The sequence below is a fragment of the Amphiura filiformis genome, chromosome 12 (assembly GCF_039555335.1).
Source record: "Amphiura filiformis chromosome 12, Afil_fr2py, whole genome shotgun sequence".
Taxonomy (NCBI): Eukaryota; Metazoa; Echinodermata; class Ophiuroidea; order Amphilepidida; family Amphiuridae; genus Amphiura; species Amphiura filiformis.
In genome coordinates, this window is record NC_092639.1 from 62,117,111 (window position 1) to 62,138,100 (window position 20,990).

Below are 20,990 nucleotides of genomic sequence, written 5' to 3' on the forward strand. Positions count from 1 at the left end.
TAAGGAATTATTGCATAAAGAATTCCAGTTGGCTTAAAAAATTCTCACACACATTAATATTTTGGTATATTTCAAGAAATTTTAATGCAAAGTTTAAATCTTTTAAAACGTCAACATTAATGTTGCATCAAAAATCTGTAAGCACTTGGTCATTGTCATTCGTGGCTCAAAATGTTCTTTGAAAAGTTAAAATATAACATATTTGCACCACAGTTGCACAACCTCAAGAATTAAAGTTGGAAAACTTCCAATTGCATAAATCAAAGTTTTCTCGGACAAGCTGTTATTCATCTTCAGTGAAAACATGAATAACATAACACCATCGGATTATAAAGATAATATGGACTAAATTTAATGAGATGCACAAACTTCAGGAAACGGTGAGCAAGTAAGAAAAACGCGCCTGTTGATCAAACTTGGAATGATCTGCATTAATTGGCGCATTTAATATGTAATCGTTAATTTCTTTGCAACCAATCAACCGAATCAAATCAAATTTTTGTATGTGATGCACAATAAAATAGGCTATTCGCTACATTTTACATTTTTGGATTCTGATGTCTATTTCTCGACTTACGCTCAATTTTATTCACTCGGTATTTTTTTCTGGGACACCCTGTATATGGCAGGACCATCCCTATTTACATGATTTAAGGATTTGTAGGATTTTGTTATTCACTTCACGACCATGGTCAAGGTCAAAATTTTCAATTGATCGTCGGTTTTTCATCCCAGCTACATACATTTAAAGTACCTATCATTAGATATACAGCCTGTCTCAAAAAAAATTGTGCAAGTAAAAAGCGCCTTCTGTGGCAATTAGAAAATACCGTTGTGACATAATGCTTACATCAACGTCAAGGGCATAGTCTTAGCTCTCAAATGTCGTTTACTCTGTTCAATTTGCTTGTTTCAATCTCGTGATATGCTTACTTAACAACGAAAGTGTAAAATCATAATTGTGCCACTTTTACAAGGGAAGAGGGCTGTACATGTAAATCAATGATAGCATCAAGTTTATCAAGAGTTCCTTCGTGAAATAATAAGAATGCGTCAATTACACAACAAAACAAAATTGTTTTATCATGATAAAGGTATAATGATTCTCTTTTTCCGCTTACGACAAATAAAACGATAAATAAATATTTCACATTCTGCTGTAAAATTAAATACATGTGCCTGTCAATGATTTTACCATGGTAAATACTGTTCTCTTTGTCATTCAAGACATGTTAAAATACAAACAATGTTGCACACTTATAGGTTAATGAACTTTGACAAGTTCATGAAATTTGACGCATCAACATCAGCTATCATTGATTTCATGTACAGCCCTATTCCCAAGTAAACGTGGCACAATTATGATTTTACCCTTTCGTTGTTAACTAAACATATCTCGAGATTAAAAAGAGCAAATTGAACAGAACAAACGGTATTTGAGAGCTAAGACTGTGCCCTTGACGTTGATGTAAGCATCATGTCACACCGGTATTTTCTAATTGCCAAAGAGAGCGCTTTTCACTTGCACAACCTTTTTTGAGACAGGCTGAACAGAGTTTACTTAGAGAATAAAGGTATTGTTTTTAGCCACTGGAGTGCATCTATCGTCTCATATAACACGGGCGACATCATTATTTTAATTCGCCGAGTTGTTTTACGTCAACATTGGGGGGGGGGATAAAGGATTGTATGGATGAACCCCCTAATTAATGTTTACGTCAACATAGGGGGTTAATCCATACAATCCTTCATCCCCCCCCCCTAATTAATGTTTACGTCAACATGGGGGGATGAAGGATTGTATGGATTAACCCCCTAACAAAATATTGGGGGAATCTACGCGTATTTGGGACTTACATTTGGTGGTGTGAGATCATATAGAGCCTCTGTGCAGGTGTTACCAAGGAGCTTATATAGGAAGGAGGAGAAATAGATTACGTAACGCATTGAAACCTTGTGCCGATTTGAAATCTGACAAGCTATTCATCGAAAGGTACCTTTTGTTTGGGACAAAGGGCTTCCGCCATTAAATCGGTAAGCTGACCCGACAGTGTATTAACGCTTTACCTAGCAGACTACTGTCAATAAGTGATCAAATGAAAGTCGTGTGAAAGCGCCTAATGGAACGAAAAGTACCTATTGTAACCATAGAACCCAAGGGTGTGATTGAGTAGCCGTAAGCACAAAAGGCACACATTAGCCGCTAATGTATAGTTCGTTGTCACCCACTGACATTAGGTGCTTCATTTAAATAAATTGAATGCGCTTGCTGCATGATTACACATCAATGCTGCCATGTAGGCCTATGCATATCTATAGTATAATAATGGTATAGCTACGTATACATGTAACATATAATAAGTATACCGGTATAGGCCTATATAAAAGTTGTTTCACAAATTGACATTTTATTTTATTTTATTTTAAGGAGAATGTCATAAACAGTGGCGTACTGAAGGGGCAGCTCTTCTGTGAGAGGTCTTGGGAGGGATGAGGGTGGAGGAGGGATATGCAGAATGAGAGGGGACTGGAGGAAGAGAGAAAGAGGAAGAAATAAAGAGAAATAAATAAATAGACGTAAATAAATAGAAAGGTAAGGAAAATGATAGGAATGAGAGGGGACAAAACGTAAGAGGGGGTGGAGAAGGGCCGGGGAGATAAGAAGAGGGAGTGATACTTCAGCAAGTACAGAGAAAGGAAAAGAAAGGAATGACAAATAAATGTAGGCCTTATAATAATTATTATAGAAACTAAACACAGCCCCCCCCCCCCCACCCCACACACACATAGGCCTTACACTAACAGCACTATAGGCAGCCATTCGATGATGTCAATGCATTTATGCGTTACGTATTTAAAACGCCCAGTCAGGTGTATTTTACACCTGCCAAGCACAAGTCACCCAATTTCGAAAATTGGACGTTGAATGTACAGTCTCATGAATATTGATTGGCAACATTTTCCAATATGTCAGCGCTCAAATCGGACACAATAAACCAATAGACCATTCAGTGCGTTGGGTGTTACCACCACTGTGTGTTACCACATTCTGTATAGATGTGAAATCAAGCAAGCATTAAATGAGGTCATGGATCGTCATTGGTATCTGTCCAGGCGTAACCTTGCATTATTTCGACAAATATTATCCAAAAGAATCTATTGTTATGCAAATGTATCTAACGATATGTCAAGTTCACTGAGCTGAGTATGAATTCATCATTCCCCACAATGCAATTCGACATTTCACCACACTTTTCATGTATGGAATTTTAAACGAATTTATTTCTGTATAAATCCCAGCAAACACTGAACATTTCCATTGTATTTTCAAAACGCCCCACAAACGTTGCCAAAACAGTTGTAACATGTTATATTAGCTAATGCTGAAAATTTAGGCCTTTACAGTATATCAACATAATCATAGTAATATTTTGGCGGCATTATTTAAAATATTACTAGTGCTGCAATTATTACTTTACTATGCGAAATGTTTTAAAACGTTATAACCCTTTGCCTGAACAGTACTTCGGTTATTATATAAATGCGCTTTTATAAATACGCACGTGACCACCTCCACGCTGTCATAACAGCTTATAAACAGTAAGTCTCGAAGTGACCTTCTACATAGCGAGTGGCCTTTCTATATAGGCCTATACATTTGACTGCAAAGGCGGAACAACATGATACTGCGGTGCAGCAAAATTGTTCAAATTTGTGATCATATTGTAAACGTTTCCCGTCGTTGAATATTTTTTCCGTCGTCAAATACTTTCAAAATGTTGTTTTTGATAACATATTACAAATTCAGAATTGCAAAATGTGTAATAATTTTGCAATACAATTAATACTTAAATTTGATGATATTTATCTACAGATTTCCTATCCCGTTCTGTATACGCCGTAGAAGTGACGTCATACTCGGATTAACTACCATAGGAATAGATGAATACAATTTTTGAATAGACCGCCCTGCACTACAAGCAGATTGCACTAATCACCTGTGTATGGACTCAATAATGTCAGCAAACATAAATTGAATACAATACCGCTCTTTTCAAAGATACCTATCTTACAGGTGCGGGTGATCAGTCTTTCTTTGACATCTATGGTTCAATGCATCGGTACCGCGTGAACGTTGTAGTGCAGGGCGGTATTCATCTATTGCTATGGTAGTTAATCCGATTAACTACGTCACTTCTACAGCGTATAGTGGTCAATGCATGATGATTAGTCACGCTTGCTGATCTTGGTATGTCGTTCCCATAGGTCACGTGCGTATTTATAATTTAAGCGCATTTATAGATATAACCGAAGTACGCTGGTCAATCAGAAAAGGCGTAAAAGATATGCGGAGTTCTCATACTATACGCTGTGCGCTCAGTCGAGTCTTGCAGGATTGATTCATTTTTCTTGAAGGTAGGTGCAAGTTGAAGACTTTGCAGATATTTTGGAGATATTGCATTGATGTGTCCCAAATCCCCCTGCGAGGCCCGTGCTTTGGACGCGTCAACATCTCAGTGCGCGCGAATTATTGAGTCCAATGTCTCCTCTCTCAACAAGTGATACGCATTTATTAGCATAATCTATAATTATATTGGTTTTTTTCTTATTATCATCATTCGATCTATCATAGACTAAAATGTTCGGGTAGGCCATATGAATGGCTCATTTGAAAGCATTGTTATAACAGCATCATTGGTGCCTTCGGCTAGGGGGTTACGGTAAAATGTGTGATTTGTTTTTTACCGTTCTCGTCCTTTTTTCCGTACACCTTATTATTATGGACGATCTATTAAAAACCAAACCTTCACAGGCAAGTACCAGTCTTTCTTTAAAAACATAAACCCAGAATATGGTTAAAAGTGCAGTCTATCAACTACCACCACGCCATGTCTGCAAGTTTATGAAAGGTTACGCTATGCATCATGGACCATAATTATTGTGAAGCGCAATGCATCATGGGATGACGTTAAAAAGTTAACATGCAGACTTGGTCCATTGCCATAGTGTGAGCACGGTGAACAGCACCATTTTTTTACCAAAGAAACAATCGCCTCTCACTAATATAATCATTGAAATCACGGTATCTGAGTTTTAAGGTAAGTCGATTCAGCAATAATATTACAGTATATAATAATATAAATTGTCAGATTAAAAAGTAGTGCAGGGGCCTATTATATTAGTCAAAAATAATGTAGCCTAATTATGGAACTAATTTTTGGAATATGTAAACGGGCTACGGTGCTATAGTAGTATTATGTTTAACAGAACCACCAACAATTCGTATTTAACATGAATGTTGCCCGGGGAATGGTGACGCTTTAACCTAAGCATTATTAAAACGTTTTCAAAGTTCATGCACTCTGTAAATCTGTGTACAGCTAGCTAACGCTCTTTAAACGTGTTTTAACACGTGTTTAAAACGTGTTTAAAAACATTAAATCGACGTGTTATCGTACACGTAGATGTTGCACAAAATAAACAATTCCGCTTGAGCAGAACATGACAGCGTAGGCCCTATTACTTTCCTTTTTCTGTGCCTTAAATTTTACATTCATAAATGCAGATTTAAGCTTATTTTCAATGCTTTTCTATTATTATGAAAATGGTCCGATTGAAGCAAAAAAACAAAAAAAATAGTAAAAAATTGCTGAAATTAAAGGTAAACTACGGCTCCAAATAAAAACAGTCCAGCCCTATGTAATATTTTGGTAATGTGATAATACAGGCTATGTACATTGCCAAATCCAACATTATTCCTACTGTGGTATTGTGTTTAACTATACCATTTATTATAATTCTAGTTATTTATTAACTTTTAGTTTCAAATACATTTTATTATATTTCCCAGTTTTTCCTGGACTTTCACATCAGTCAAATTCTCTGGATGATGTTTATCTTGTTTATTGATAAATTATATTTTACCGTCCTGGAATTTACCGCGCAACGCTGGCCCGCACAATCAAATAATTATGTCTATACATCCCCAAATTTCTAACAAATTTACCATTACAGAGCTTAAACAGAGAACGGATTTCAAAACCAAGAAATCAACAGCTATAATCATGACAATGACTCGGAAGTCGGTACATTGGCATTAGGTACAATCAAGACAATGGGCCTTTTTAAGTTTCTGCTTTTGGTTTTGATTTTTTGCGTGGTTTCTCATTGACGTAGCTAAGCTTATCGCGGAAGTTGTTATCGATAGCTTTGTTTACATATTTTGCACTATATAATTGAGTATTCGTGGGAAAACGCTTTTCAATAGGACGTGAACTTTGTTACTTAGATGATGTTGAGTAAGTTCACTTGCATCAATGTCACAGTTTATTCCGTATTTTATAAACACGGAATATGTGCTCCAGAACCTCACTTACATGATTGTGTGGACTGCAGTCTTTGATAAGAGTACATCATGGTATTTGTTTCTTCTATTTTGGAAGTTTGTGCTTATTTATTTTAAGCATATCGCGGCAAGTTCGCGTGAAAACTGGCAAGTTGGCAACCACATTATATTGGTTAATTCAGGTATGCTGATTTCAAACATTTTTCTGCCAAGCGATATTGGAACCCCGTGACCTTTAAAAAGACCCCCCAAACCCCCACATGCTCCTACAGGGGGGCAAAAATTGACCATGCTCTAAAACACTAAAAAACATGTCAAATTATTTGTCGGGGTCTAAGGATAAAAAAAAGTAACATATTTGCGCGTAGGACAAATAGTTACCAGGTTATGAGGCTCAATCTGCATGTTATACAGGGGTTATACAGACCATGCAGTCAATCTCTGATAGCTCCAAGAAAGACGACCTGCGAAGGTCCACGAACCACCCACCCAAAACACTACAATTGACCAGTAAATTTACGAGAGGAAGTATAATTATACTAAACCATGCTAACCATCGCATAATTCAGTTACAAAAGCATCGTTCAAATGTTTGGTACTTTTGGATTTAGGGAAAATGATTAGGGTTCACGTCACTATAATGCAGTTAGCAGCCTGGACAACCGATTCTTTAGAAATGCTTAGTCGCGCTAAAAGTCGATCGATACATGTTAAAATCAGCACAATTCAGAGATACACCTTTTGCTATGAAATTAATTTTCTCGGTCTAATATAAAGCAATTTTTTTTTCTTCAGTTATGTCAGTTAAAAACTTGGTGCTTGGATATATTTTTTTTAAATCCTGGTGTTAAAATTAAGCATCAAATTGTGTCTTTTAGTGTGATATTTTTGATTTTATAGGCCTTGAGTTCGCCTGCGAGCTTTTTACGGAATTGCTTTTTTAGCGTCTCAAACTAATATAGTTTGCTAAAGAAAGATATTTCCCACCTCTGTAACGCACATCGTGTGGGTCTATATATTATAGTTTTGTCAGAATTTGCGTTTTTATTTTACCCTTTTTCCCTTCATGCTCCGAAAATGTCAAACTTAGTACTTTTATCTCGTGAGCAACCAGCAGAAATAGTCGATATTTTCATTGTTGTCATCCAGGGCAATTTTCCATTGAAAAGCATATTGCCCGACCAGCGATTTAGTAGCCCAAATCCCCAATTGGGTTTTCTGGTAAATGAGGTGAATTTTAAAGATTTGCTCCCGTGATAGCCTTCAATTTCAATTTATATGGATTCCATGATTATGAAAACCATTTTGTCTGTCTGTTTGTTTGTTTACCTAGGTTAGTCCGTATTTTCTCTTAAAAGAGACGCACGCTTGAGGTCCACGGGAAAATCCACGGTCCAAACCTAGAAAAATGAGCGTGTTATTATACGGAATTGGTTTATTAGCGTCTCAAACTAATATAGTTTGCTAAAGAAAGATATTTCCCACCTCTGTAACGCACATCGTGTGGGTCTATATATTATAATCTTCTGTCCTCCTATCTCCAGGTGAATTTTGTATGACCTACCACCCCACCCCCCACCCCCATCGCGGGTTGCCATTTTCATGACACCCTTCAGACTTGTGTTCGGGTTTGTTTTTAATTTGACATGTAGGCGTATACCTAAATGTATAGCTATGCTGTACATTATTATGTAATATCATGTGCATGTAGGCCTATGGGGTGGGGTGGGTGCAGAGGTGTGTGAGGTGGGTAGTGGGGGTGTATGTAGGGAAACTTTGGGGTGGTACTCAACACACTTTAACCATGACTTCCAATGCAAGGCTTATTGTTGCCACAAATGGGTTTTTTTTCCTTAAGGTTAATATTTATAGGTTTTTGTAAACTTCCATGTTTAACCTGGTATTGTTTTGGCTGCTTCATTAGGGCCTATGACTTTCGGTGGGTTTCCAAAAGCAGTTTCAAACAAACACAAACAAAAGGCACCATACCCAGTCACCTTCGTGACAATTGAAACACTACGTCAAGTATTAACATCCAAGCTATTCTGTTTTTAGGTAAGCAATTTTAAATAATTGCTTGAACAGGTTTTTGTTAAAAACAAAAACCTGACAGAGGGAGAAGAGGGAAGAGAGATGGAGAATCCATACGATATGCAATACCATACGATTATATTCAATAAGCCTGGCAAAATTGTCTATTTGGGCCCCGCCCTCCCCCACAAGTGCAGGGAAAGTTGGTGGATTTGGGCCACCGCCCCATACAGGCTTACCCCCCCTTGGAAAAAAATCCCAGCTACGCGGCTGTGATCAGTAGGAGCGCTATTAGGTCTGGGAATTTCGTTGCTATATTGAAGTTCTGGCAACACTGTACCCATGCCGGTATTCCTATTAAACCCAGGGATATCGATCCACAATGCTAGTATTAGCTTTAGATTTCACGCGGTGATTTTGAAATTTTTCAGGCGGGAATAAAAAATGATGAAATCAAAACGGAAATTCTGACAAAACTATGATATATCGCTCATGGTGATGTGCGTTAGAAAGTTGGAAAAAATCCTTCATAAGCACACTATATTACTTTGAAAAGCTAAAGGTTGATCCAAAAAAAGGCTCGCGGGCAGAGTTTAAGCCTATTAAAATCGAAAATCTTACACGAAATGACTGAATTTCACGCCTAAGTTTAACACTAGGATTTGAAAAAAAATACAGTATCAAGCACTACAATTTGACCTGACATTTACTGAAAAAAATGAAAATGATTGCTTTTTATTTGGCCGAGAAAATAAATTTTACATTGAAAAGTTGTAACTCAAAATTTAGCTCATTTCAACACCAAATTCGATCGTTTGTATTGCCTCATTAAATGACTGAGTGAGTCTTGCAGAACAAAAGAATCGGTTGTACAGGCTGCTAACTGTATGAGTGGATTCACAAAATAGAATGTGCCAATACACAAAAATGGAATAGCAGATCAAACATTCAAACCGACCCACGGACCCCCACGGATGACAACTCAAAAATTTTGAACATACGATTTTTTTATTTGTTGTTTTGTTTTTATTTTTCAGATGTTGCAGAATCTAAATAACAACATACACCAATGTCATCAGCGAGAAGTTTTGCAACTTCCATCAGCGTTGGAGCAAAACTAACCAATAACATAATCAAAACAATCATGAAGGTATTCAGAAATCGTCCTGGTACAATTGGTGTTTACTTTCTCACACTCTGTGTAGCATCCATTCTTTCGCTCAAAACTATATTCAATGACAACGCCTCGTTATACGGCGACTTAACCAAGCCTTTGTCTTTCTTGGTAGATGATACCAATGGTGTTTACATTCTGCAGAGAGCTTTGTATAATGAAACATCAGTCTCAATCCGGGTAAGAGACTGTGTTGGTAATGGTAGCTATACGATCCAGTGGATGATTAGATACACAGAATGTTTCAACGACGATGACGAGCTTCCTCAGAATTTTATGGTAGACACTACTTATAGGTTGAAAGATGAGACGCGTTTCTGGTATTACCCTAGCGCGTTTCCTGTGACACAGACTTGTGGAGAGAAGGTTCTCCTCTTCGGGATGAATGTGGTGAAGAATGGTTCGTTATACCACCAACACTTCGGACAACTACTGCAAGTTCCGAAAGGAATGCATTGGATGAATCCGCAACCTCACACGCATCTTCTGGTATTACAATGAATACGGTAACGAAGGCTATCAGAGAGGGCAACTATATATTAATTGTTTACGTATCAACTAACTCAAAAGACTTATCCAAAGTTGACATTGAAGTTGAGTTTCAATCTGAAAATGGATTTCCATCAAAATACCCGAACTCAGTGTTGTTATTCTATGATATAATGTGCTTGGTGTACGTTTTAGAAACAATCGTATGGTTCGTTCTTATTGCCTGCAACTGGAAAAACATACTACGAATTCACCATCTGATGAGTTTGGTGCTCTTAGTCAGTGTGTTAGACAGCATCTTCGACGCCATCCACCACGATATGATGAACAAATGGGTCAATGTCAACAATGCTGATGTTATTCTCGACATAATCGTCGTCTTCCAGACATCTCTGTGTTTATTCTTCATGATATTATTCAGTCTTGGCGACGGGATTACAAAACCCAAACTGGGCCGATGTCCTTGTACGTTCACGTGTCTTACAACTCTTTTCTTCTTCATCTTCTCATCTTGTCTTATAGTGTATATCAACTTCCATGACTCAAAGTCCAGCAATGACATTACTATTCTTATTTTAGCAATACTCGTAGTTCTATTCGGACTTGTGTTAGTGATATGGATCGGTAACAACCTGATCAAAACAATAAGATTTCTTCAGCGTGAAAACAATATAGGTAAGATGATTTTGTACATCTGTGTGACAATCGGGCTTGTGCTTTATGCTTTATCTAACATTGCTTCAATAGCATTGTATTTCAAGCAAGCAAACACTTGTTCGCATGCCATGGAAATTCTAATCAGCGAAGGTATCTTTGTGCCGGTGACGTTATCTGCGTTCCTGCTCTTTGTCATCGTTTTAATAAGACCGACTTCAAGCAATCTTGGATTCTTACGTTATGAGATCATCTATGATAAATCAGATGGGAGTGATATGGATGAAAACGTTTTTGAACGTCATAAACTTGAAACAGTAGTGTAAAACTTCTGTAAGCGTAAAACTGTTATTTATAGGTTTGTGATTCTGGCAATAATATGACGAAGACGATTAAGTGGAGTTGGATACCATGGGACTATTCGTATATGAAACTAGAACAAAGATTATTACTGCAGGAGCAAGCTTTGAGAAGGAATTGTGTGTAGCTTTGACAATGTATTACAGCTTGCATTCTAGACTTTTAATCTCGAGCATTCTACAAAGTGCATTATTATTCCACAAAATTATCGTCGTCTTCCAGACATCTCTGTGTAAAACATCTGCAAGAACTGTTATTTATAGGTTCGTGATTCTGGCAATATGACGAAGACGATAAAGTGGAGTTGGATACAACATAGTTCTGTCTGTCAAACAGAAGGAATTGTGTGTACAGCTTTGACAATGTATTACAGCTTGCATTCTAGACTTTTAATCTCGAGCATTCTACAAAGTGCATTATTATTCCACGAAATTATCGTCGTCTTCCAGACATCTCTGTGTAAAACATCTGCAAGAACTGTTATTTATAGGTTCGTGATTCTGGCAATATGACGAAGACGATAAAGTGGAGTTGGATACCATAAAATGAGAATATTTGTATGAAACTAGTCTAACTAGTCAGAACAAGGATATTACATATAGTTGCGTCTGCCAAAAATTATCGCAGCTTAGAAGCAATATATTGTTTAGTTTTTGTAAATGTAATGGATTAGAGCTTGCATTTTAGGCTTTTAAGGTCGAGAATTCTACAAAGAACATTCTTGAAGTGAGTTATAATCTTTACCCAGAACAGCCAGCGCACATAAATGTTGAAAATCTTCAGTATATCCGCCGGGTTCGAACCGGCAACCTTTTTTTTATATTAGCACGACGCTCTAACCAATTGAGCCACAGAGACACGCTGATTGGGGGAGGAGCGGAAGATGAAATCTGGTTCAGTTCAGTTCCAGTTTATTTGTTTTTATCTCAATTTACATAAATAAGGGGAAATGATAAAGAATACACTGTGAGCTACTGTGATGTTAAAGATAAACCATAAGAACATGAAGAGTGAAGAGATGTACATGCCGCAAGCATGAAGCTTGGCTTGTGACACCCAACCTGAACAAGATGGAAATTAAACTTACACTATAGTCTGTATACATTTCCTCGAATCAGTAATTTAGATATTGTTTTTATTGTATCTCTAAATGTAATGATGAGAAATATATTAAAGTATACATTTTCAGAAAGGAAATGATGCAAGGAATCAGTGGCGTAGCGTGGATCATCACATGGCGGGGGGGACTTCGACCATGATGGGGAGGGGCATAACGTATAAGGACTATACAATGTTAATGTATACAATGATGATATCATGTGGCTGAAATAAGAATGAAAAGAAATATAATTATATGAATCATTCAACCAGATAATAATACTCAAAAGTACTAATAAAATATATAATAAATGACATATTCAAAGCTTAGTAACGTATGATTTCATCTCTAACAGATAATTTTGACAAGATCGGTTTCATTTCAAATATATTGCCAAGTATTAGGTTCGTTACCTTACCTCAAGTGGAATCGGACTATATTATATCAGTTGTATGTATAATCCCAGTAAACACAAAACGTTTTCGACATCATTCGCAAAAGGTTATAAAAGGTTGTCAGAAAACGTTTAAATGTCGGGTTTTATAAAGGGTACATTAATGGTATAAAACGTTTTCATAACATTAAATGATAATTGTTGGTAATTTACTGCACATCAAACACAAATGTTTTACAGAAAACATTTAAATGTCGGGTTATATAAAGGGTATAAAAACGTTTTAATAACATTCCAAAAACATTTTTGAAAATTTGGTACAAATCATTCTAAACAGAATGTTATTTTAGGGTTGAAAAAATATTTTGCAAAACATGTTTGCCCAAAATATTTAAAATAACGTTTTTAAAATGTTTTCACGACCTTTATATACCCCGACATTTAAATGTTATCAAAACGTGTTGTAAAAACATTTTAAGAACATTTCTGTGTTTGCTGGGTGCAAATATTTTAACATAATGTTATTTTAGTGTTGACAAAATATTTGGCCAAAAATGTTTGCAAAAATAGTTTACAATGACATTTCGAAAACATTTTAAAAATATTCTTGTAGTGTGTTTTCATACAAAAACGTTTTAAAACGATTTCATGACCTTTATTATAACCCGAAATTTTAATGTTATTAAAACGTTTTTACCAAAATCAAAACCCAAAATATAACTTATTTAAAACGTTTAAAACATTTTTGTGTTTGCTGGGATGGTCACGATGTTTTTTCAAATGCTTACAAGTGTATGAACCGGTCGAGTTTTGATTTCATCCCTTAGCGTATACCAACCAATCACGTTAAACAAAATAAACAAGACAAAAGGATGGTAAAATATATTGTTATTTAGCTGATGTTGTTTAAGAAGTAAACACTTTCTTACTTTCCTGCGATATTGCTACGATAATAAAGATTAATATCAAAGTAAACATAAATAAATCCAAGGTGTTGTGCATATACTAAAACAGTTTCCACTTCCATTCAATCAATTACTTAAAAATGCGTAAAATTGTCGATGCGTCTAACTTTAAGGCCCCGTATCCATAGGCTGTTCCCTTGTGGCGTGTGCCCTTGTTCCGTGTTCACTTGTTCCCATGTGACCTGCCACACAGACAACGAACCTTTGTTTTGCTTAGTGGCCGTAAGGCCCCGTATCCATAGGCTGTTCCCTTGTTCCGTGTTCACTTGTTCCCATGTGACCTGACACACAGACAACGAACCTTTGTTTTGCTTAGTGTCCGCTACGGCCACTTCTGTGTGGCAGGTCACATGGGAACAAGTGAACACGGAACAAGGGCACATGCCACAAGGGAACAGCCTATGGATACGGGGCCTTATAGGTTGTCTGTGTGGCAGGTCACATGGGAACACGGAACAAGGGTACACGCCACAAGGGAACAGCCTATGGAAACGGGGCCTAACAAAACGGACATTTTGCTAAATAGTGTTAATTTTTTATCATAGGTAAATAATTTATTGTAATTTTAGAGTTGTAGATTTATTTGAGAGTTTTAAGAGTTGTATTTTGTTTTTTCTTGTAAAGCGCCTTGTGGTTGCATGCAATATAAGGCGCTTAATAAATTTCATGTATTATTATTATTATTATTATTAATTACATGCATTCCTGGTTATTTACTTCATTTACTTGGCACACTGACTTGCTTAGCATTTTTTCGTTTCGACAATAATGCCACGTTAGGCTCATATTCGAATACCTCATTTGTGACGTTAAATCTAACCGTTCTCTTTCCATTAATCAATGGCTCTGTCGCTGTTGCTGTAGTTGCTTCTTCAGTACTATCGGTTACTTCCATCATATCAACTGAATTACATGTATAGTCACTCAGATCAAGAGTACTCAATTTTTCCGCGCGTTTCCGAATAACGTCTTCATTATTTGGTTCGGAAGATTTTGATTTTGTTTTTCCTTTGGAAGCAATGGTCTTTGGTGATGACACAAGAGGAACGTTTGATTTTAAGTTCCCGGGAACTGTCGTCTTTTCAGACACCTTAGCAGGCGTTTTTGAACTATCTAAATCCAATTGAAGAGATTTACGACGTTGTGCTGAATCAGTTTTACCGGCGTTCCTTGCAGACATAAGATCTGGATCCGCGCTTAGAGAGGACCGACGCCGCGAGGTGGGCACACAATACGGCTTCTTCTGAGTCACGCTTCTGCGCGATTCTTTTCCTTGCACTTGATCCCCTTCCTTTTTAAAACCATTAAAACTAAAACTACGCGTGAAAGGTGTGCTCTTTTTTGGTTTTAAAGTTAATCTACCTGTAATATTCAAGTAGCCAGGCCCAGGCCGTGTTGATGGCTCATTGCCTGGGTATGTTTTAGAAAGACCTTTCCCAACAACATGTTTCCATAAATCCCCATCACGCTTGCCGCCAACCAATTTAATATCAGGTAACCGTACGCGGAGTTTCCCGCGAGATTTAGGTGCTGGCGGCGAGGACTGTGAGGACATCACCGATGACGCATCGGACTGGCTACTATCATCCGATGAATCTCTGTTTCTTCCTCGATTGCGGGATGAATCAGGCAATTTCATCACATGAAATCGAGTCAAATCACCAATTTTTAGTACATGCTTCGGTGACGCTGTACCGTCACTGCAATCCATCGGTTCTTCTCCATGAGACGGGGAACTGGAAGTAGTCAATTTACTCCGATCTCCACCCGGCCATGCAGCTTTTCGTTTGATTTCGGGTGAATTCCGAACAATTCCTAACGTTCTCTGGTGTTGAGAAGAGTACGAAGATGAGATAAACGTTTGTGTTTTTCGTTGATGCTGTGGCAAGAAGCTGGGGTTAGCAGGCGTTACTATTGGCATGATCGGTGGTAATGATAGTTCTTCTGCTGCCATTGTTTTCTTCTGTATAAAGCTCAGCTCCTTTGCGATCAAAAACCAGTCGAAGTGCTAACCTGTTCTAACCTGATAGTGTTCAGTCATAATGATCCAATTCCATATGATGTGAAGGTGTAACTCAATACTATTACTAGTAGTTCCTTCCAGGCATAGACCATCTATTGTAGGTTGTAGGCTTGTTCTCATTCGTCAGTTTGAAGAACTAAGCATTTACACAATCAAAATATTAAAATCGGAAGCCGTCCCAAATGCGCTGTTCATGTTGCGAACATTTTAACACAAACTGCAATGATAAAACAAGTCGTTTTTCGTCAGATTGACCAACATTTATAATTTGAATGTGTGTGACATCTAAAGTAAGCGATTGCATTGCGACTGGCTAAACATTAATTCATTGTATGCATCAACACACATTATTCAATCTCCAATCTAAGCAATGCACGTTGCATATGTCTACTGCTTGTCATTTGGCGCGCTGAAAACTCATCATTTTGATACAAACTGCAAATAAAATCAGACATTCAAGTCAAATCAGCAACCAAATTTTCCGTATGACTTATAGTCAATATTTACACGCATCTGACGATGATCAATCCAAGCGAATTATTGCCATTTAATTTTCTGGCGTTGAATCCTGAGTTGATTCAACATTTCCCAGAAGGCATTGCGCTCAGAAAAACTTCCACCTGTTATCTCGGATAAAAAACGTAGTAGGCCTGTCTTGCTAAATAGGTTGTGTACATTTATTTATAACCCTAAAACTAATATTACTCTAACCCTCTTTCTTGATACCAATCTCTGGTCTCATCCATATTCTAATTATATTCCATAACCTAAATTTATGATCTTATAATGTAAAAATAAATACTTCTTTTGCATACTTGGAATGTTTACACCAACTTTACACCTAAATGGAATTAGTCAAATTCGTTGTGTTTGTCAAGTCAACAGAGCAATTTTGACATAATGTCGTACTATTCAGCCATTAAGTACCCCGTCAGTGTTTTTTTCTTTCATATTACCTTGTTATTTCAGCTTACAATTGAGAGAGAACCATTTCCTGAAAGTTATTATTAATAATAGTTCAGCCTTTTCAGTAAAGAATAACACAATTAAAATTTGATGGAAATCGTACATTATGGCATGCTTTTAACAAAATTTTCCTATGATATGGTACGTGCACTGGTGCCGGTTTAGAATTTAGATGCACACAAGTATACTTATGGGATAGCTTCCAATCATCCCTTGGGCAGATGCTGCAGTCGGCAGATGTGCAGAACGGATATGAACAACCCTGAAGTGTCATCGGCGGAGACTTCTCTCATTGTAGCCAAAGAGAAAGTGGTTTCCCGTTTTTCCGCTGGTCTGATTCAAGTTGATATTGGTATGATATATATCAAAAATGATGCGGATCTATGTGACAAATAATCGACAGATCTCGAACGAGGCTGTAAGTTCACTGCTTTTACAAACAACAAGATTTATATAGCGGACTATCCAAAATAAGGTGTGGGGGTCTGAGTCAGTATAGAAACTCTATTGGAATTTTCCCCATACCCCACTTTTTTTTTCAAAGGGGAAAGGCATGCAAGGCGACTTTTGTATTGACGAAAATTGTCAAAAACATTTAAGGAAATTCTTTTTCATTGACCATCCAGAGCATGGAAAGCCTACTTTACTAATGGTTTTGATTATGAAACAGAGACGTACACGCGTTAGTGGTGTTGTAGTGTACGTACCCATCAAACACTAAACGTTACAGAAAAAGTTTAAATATCTGGTTATATAGATGGTAAAAAACGTTTTAATAACATTAAGACAATGTGTGAGAAAAATTGCTGGAAAACATTCTAACATAATGTTATTAATGGTTCACAATATATTTCGTTCATGTAAAACGTTTTTACCCGACATTTAAATGTTATTTAAAACGTTTTGACCCAAACCAAAATACATTTATAACATGTTTTATTATAACGTTTTAATGAGTTTCCTGGGTGTATAGGTAGGTTGTGTGAGGTGCTAATATATTTTTATGTTGTTTGCAATACGCTGGTATGGTGAGGGGAAGGAACCGAGGATATACACGGTTGCTGGGTTTCCTCTGTTATGTGAAATATATTCTAGTCAAAATCCTCGAATGAAGGCGTTTACCAGCATTGCATGTCTAATTGCCGGCTAAATGGATAATAAAAAAAGAAATAAAAATCTGAAATATCACAACTGCATAACACCAACTTATCATTATAATTTATAATCGATTTCACATAAAACCGTCAACAAAATAATTAGTTGCTGATATTCAGATTGACTACATTGGTGTTGTATAGATATTGCATTCGTAGACGACTGTGTATCAATATGGACAAATACGCATTTTGCAGAAATCAATTGTCTCAATTTAAACAATGTTTGTCAATCGTATTTACTCTTTAAATTACATATTTTAATAATAGTAATTTACTATTTTGCTCCCGTAAGATATTTTATACTTCAGTCGTAAGCCACGCGCGATTGCTATGAAGTTATACATGCACAAAACGAAGAAAACAAAATCTGGTCTGCTGCTTTTCTCTCCGATTTTGTCACAAATACTTCTTCTTACATTGTGACACAAAGTAATTCAATCCACCACCTAAATGCTGCCCTATTAATATCAGAAGACCTACTCCTGATTCCAGAAAAATATAGCACCCATTTTTTTTGAACTAAAAAAATATTATCTTGTTTTGCCGGCCGAATGAAACATAGCTAGATTCTTATCCTTTAATTTAACTGGTAATAAAAGTCACATTTCAATATTTTTGCGATTTGAGGGGCAATTGGCAAAAACATGCAATTTTGCATGTTTTATTAAATTGTAGGTACGGAATTCTTGACACAAATCTAAGCATTCAAAATCTTAAGTACATAATTTTAATATTTTATGTTATTTTTGATAATTGGTTATGAAGTAGATTAGAAAATATGTTTTCCGAAAATTAGAATGCAAAACTTTATATTTGTATTTATACAGGTATTTGGGTTTGATTGTACAGCATATGGCAACACCCAATAACGCATGTTAAAATTGACCAATATTAAAATTTGACTTTCATTTCTAGTTAGAACTAACAAAAGGATTAGGATTGGGCGATGTTTCATTTGGCAGAACAGGATAATATTAATCCAAAACAATTATTGCTGCATTTTTCTGGAATATTAAAGGGAGTAATTAAAATTTCATATAACCCTAAGGTTGATTGCCTTTTAGATATTTGATTCTTTTTTGAAGCATCATTTTATAATTCTTGAAAATAATATCAACTTAAGGGATCTGGAATGAGCGTTTTGACAGTATTTTTTGTGGGACATGAGCGCACATCAGACATATTGAATTGCATTCTGAATACGAAGAATGTCTTTCTGATATCAAATAATTTTCATTTTTTGAAATTCCCGATATAATACAAATTTTATGACAAATTATTAAAATTTGATATTTTTCACATTTTTTATATAAAACAGTCCTCGAAGTAAATTTCATAAATCTAATGATATATTCTTAAGGAGTATGTGGCTGGGAGGAAAAGCCGACGATCAATTGAAAATTTTGACCTTTCATATTGAAGATTTTTGTGTGTGTGTGTGTTTTGGGCAAAAAATCCATATCTTCAATACGAAAGGTTAAGATTTTCTTTTCATCTTTTCATCCCAGCTACATACACTTTAAGTATAAATCATCAAATTTATAAAGTTTACTTCGAGTACTGTTAAATATCAAAAATATCAATTTTTAATCATTTGCCATAAAATGTGTATTGCATTGCGAATTTCAAACAATCAAAATTATTTGATATGAGAAGGACATTCTTCGCATTCAGAATGCAATTCGATACGTCTGATGTGCTCTAATGTCTCACAATAAATACTGTCCAAACGTTCATACCCCACCCCTTAATTTAATAAGAGTTGCCTTCGTATCTTTTGCACATTGGTCTCAATTTATCGGACAACATCTGCAATCTCTGCTTTTTGTTTTTCTTACTTGCATGAACACATCGTCAATGATCGTAGACAAGACAATGAAACGGAAGAACCCATCAATAATATATGACATAAATATTGGCTTCTTATACACCCAATTCAAAACAACACGCTGATGACGTCAGAAGTACTGATTAGCAGGTTGATATGATATGACTTGCTCCTATCCCAAAATATGCATACGCAAATGAATATGTCGTTGTATTTAAAGCCACACTTTTAGTTGTAAAAAAACATATGGAAATGAGATTGAGAGCATAAACTGAGATACCAGTTGTAATGCATGGCATATTGGATGCTTATATATAGCTCTACCATGTCTATAGGAAAGTTGGCCCATATTTGCAAGGCTAGTGACTTCAATGTGAAATAAATCTACCCATGTTACTATGTAGCCATGGTCTGGCCTGCTTGCTGCTGCTTTCCTAGATCACAATTCCTGAGAAACGATGATTTCCAAAGTGGAGAAATTCTTTTTGATTGGCCATCCGATGATCCGAAGCCAAAAAAAAAAAGCCTTTATTATTGACATTGACCATTGTTGACTACACGATACAACATGCGCTTAAGGCTTAATCGGAGAATGATATTGCAGAGTATGGGGGGGTGTTGTGTATTGCAATATGCCTGTAGACGCTGGTGAGGTAAAGGAACCGAGACGTCCACGGTTGCTGGGTTTCCACTGTCATGTGAAGTGTAGGCCTATACATTCTGGTCAAAGTCATCAGATGAATTAAAAGGCGGGGATAAAGGCGTTTACCAACAAACGCATCACTCGTTTGAAATAGGGTTAGGTCTCTTGCAAAACTTGACGCAGAGCTTCAAGTGTACAATGTACTGTTTTTATAGATAGGTCTAAGTTCAAGGTTCTGGGTTGGAAAATTATGCACCCCCTAGTCAAAAACAAGTATGGACCGGGTGGGGTGTGTTGGGAGGGGGTGCACGGGGTGTGGTGGTGGTGTGTGTTGTTGACATTATATGCACATATAGTTCTTACAATATAAATTTAAAGTCAGGCTCAAGCTGTTCAAGTTTTCAAAAAGTTCACAAGAAAAGCAGAATGAAAACTATAAACAATATCTTCTGTATTACATAGGTGTGAACAAAATCTTACAAAGTGTTCATGTCAACTCGGACAAGTATTAAAACTTCGGCAAAGACACAACAAGATTTTCCCATTAACCACATTTTATTACAAAAATACGCATTAACAAATGCTACATAATATATAAAACTAGAGTTAAATTCATTAAATTTGTAAGAATGTGAAAAGTCCTTACTGATTGAATGAAAATAAATGTATTATTTAAGGGATCTGGAATGAGTGTTTCGACAGTATTTTTTGTGGGACATGAGAGCACATCAGACATATCGAATTGCATTCTGAATACGAAGAATGTCCTTCTGATCTCTCAAATAATTTTGAATTTTTGAAATTCGCGAAATTTTATGACAAATTATTAAAATTTGATATTTTTGAGTTTTTGATATATAA

At 36.3% G+C, this 20,990-nt stretch overlaps 1 protein-coding gene across 1 annotated transcript; it reads left to right on the forward strand.

Annotated features, from left to right (window-relative positions):
- The first annotated feature begins 4,858 nt into the window (after positions 1-4,858).
- On the forward strand, positions 4,859-12,154 carry LOC140166545 (transmembrane protein 87B-like). The gene is made up of 2 exons (XM_072190030.1): positions 4,859-5,099; positions 9,415-12,154. The coding sequence occupies exon 2, from the start codon at positions 10,049-10,051 to the stop codon at positions 11,018-11,020; it is 972 nt and encodes a 323-aa protein (XP_072046131.1). The 5' UTR covers positions 4,859-5,099; positions 9,415-10,048; the 3' UTR covers positions 11,021-12,154.
- The last annotated feature ends 8,836 nt before the right edge of the window (positions 12,155-20,990 follow it).

What these genes read in the sequence shown, in the direction of transcription:
- LOC140166545 (XM_072190030.1), top strand. Translation starts at nt 10,049, where the DNA reads ATGAATACGGTAACGAAGGCTATCAGAGAGGGCAACTATATATTAATT.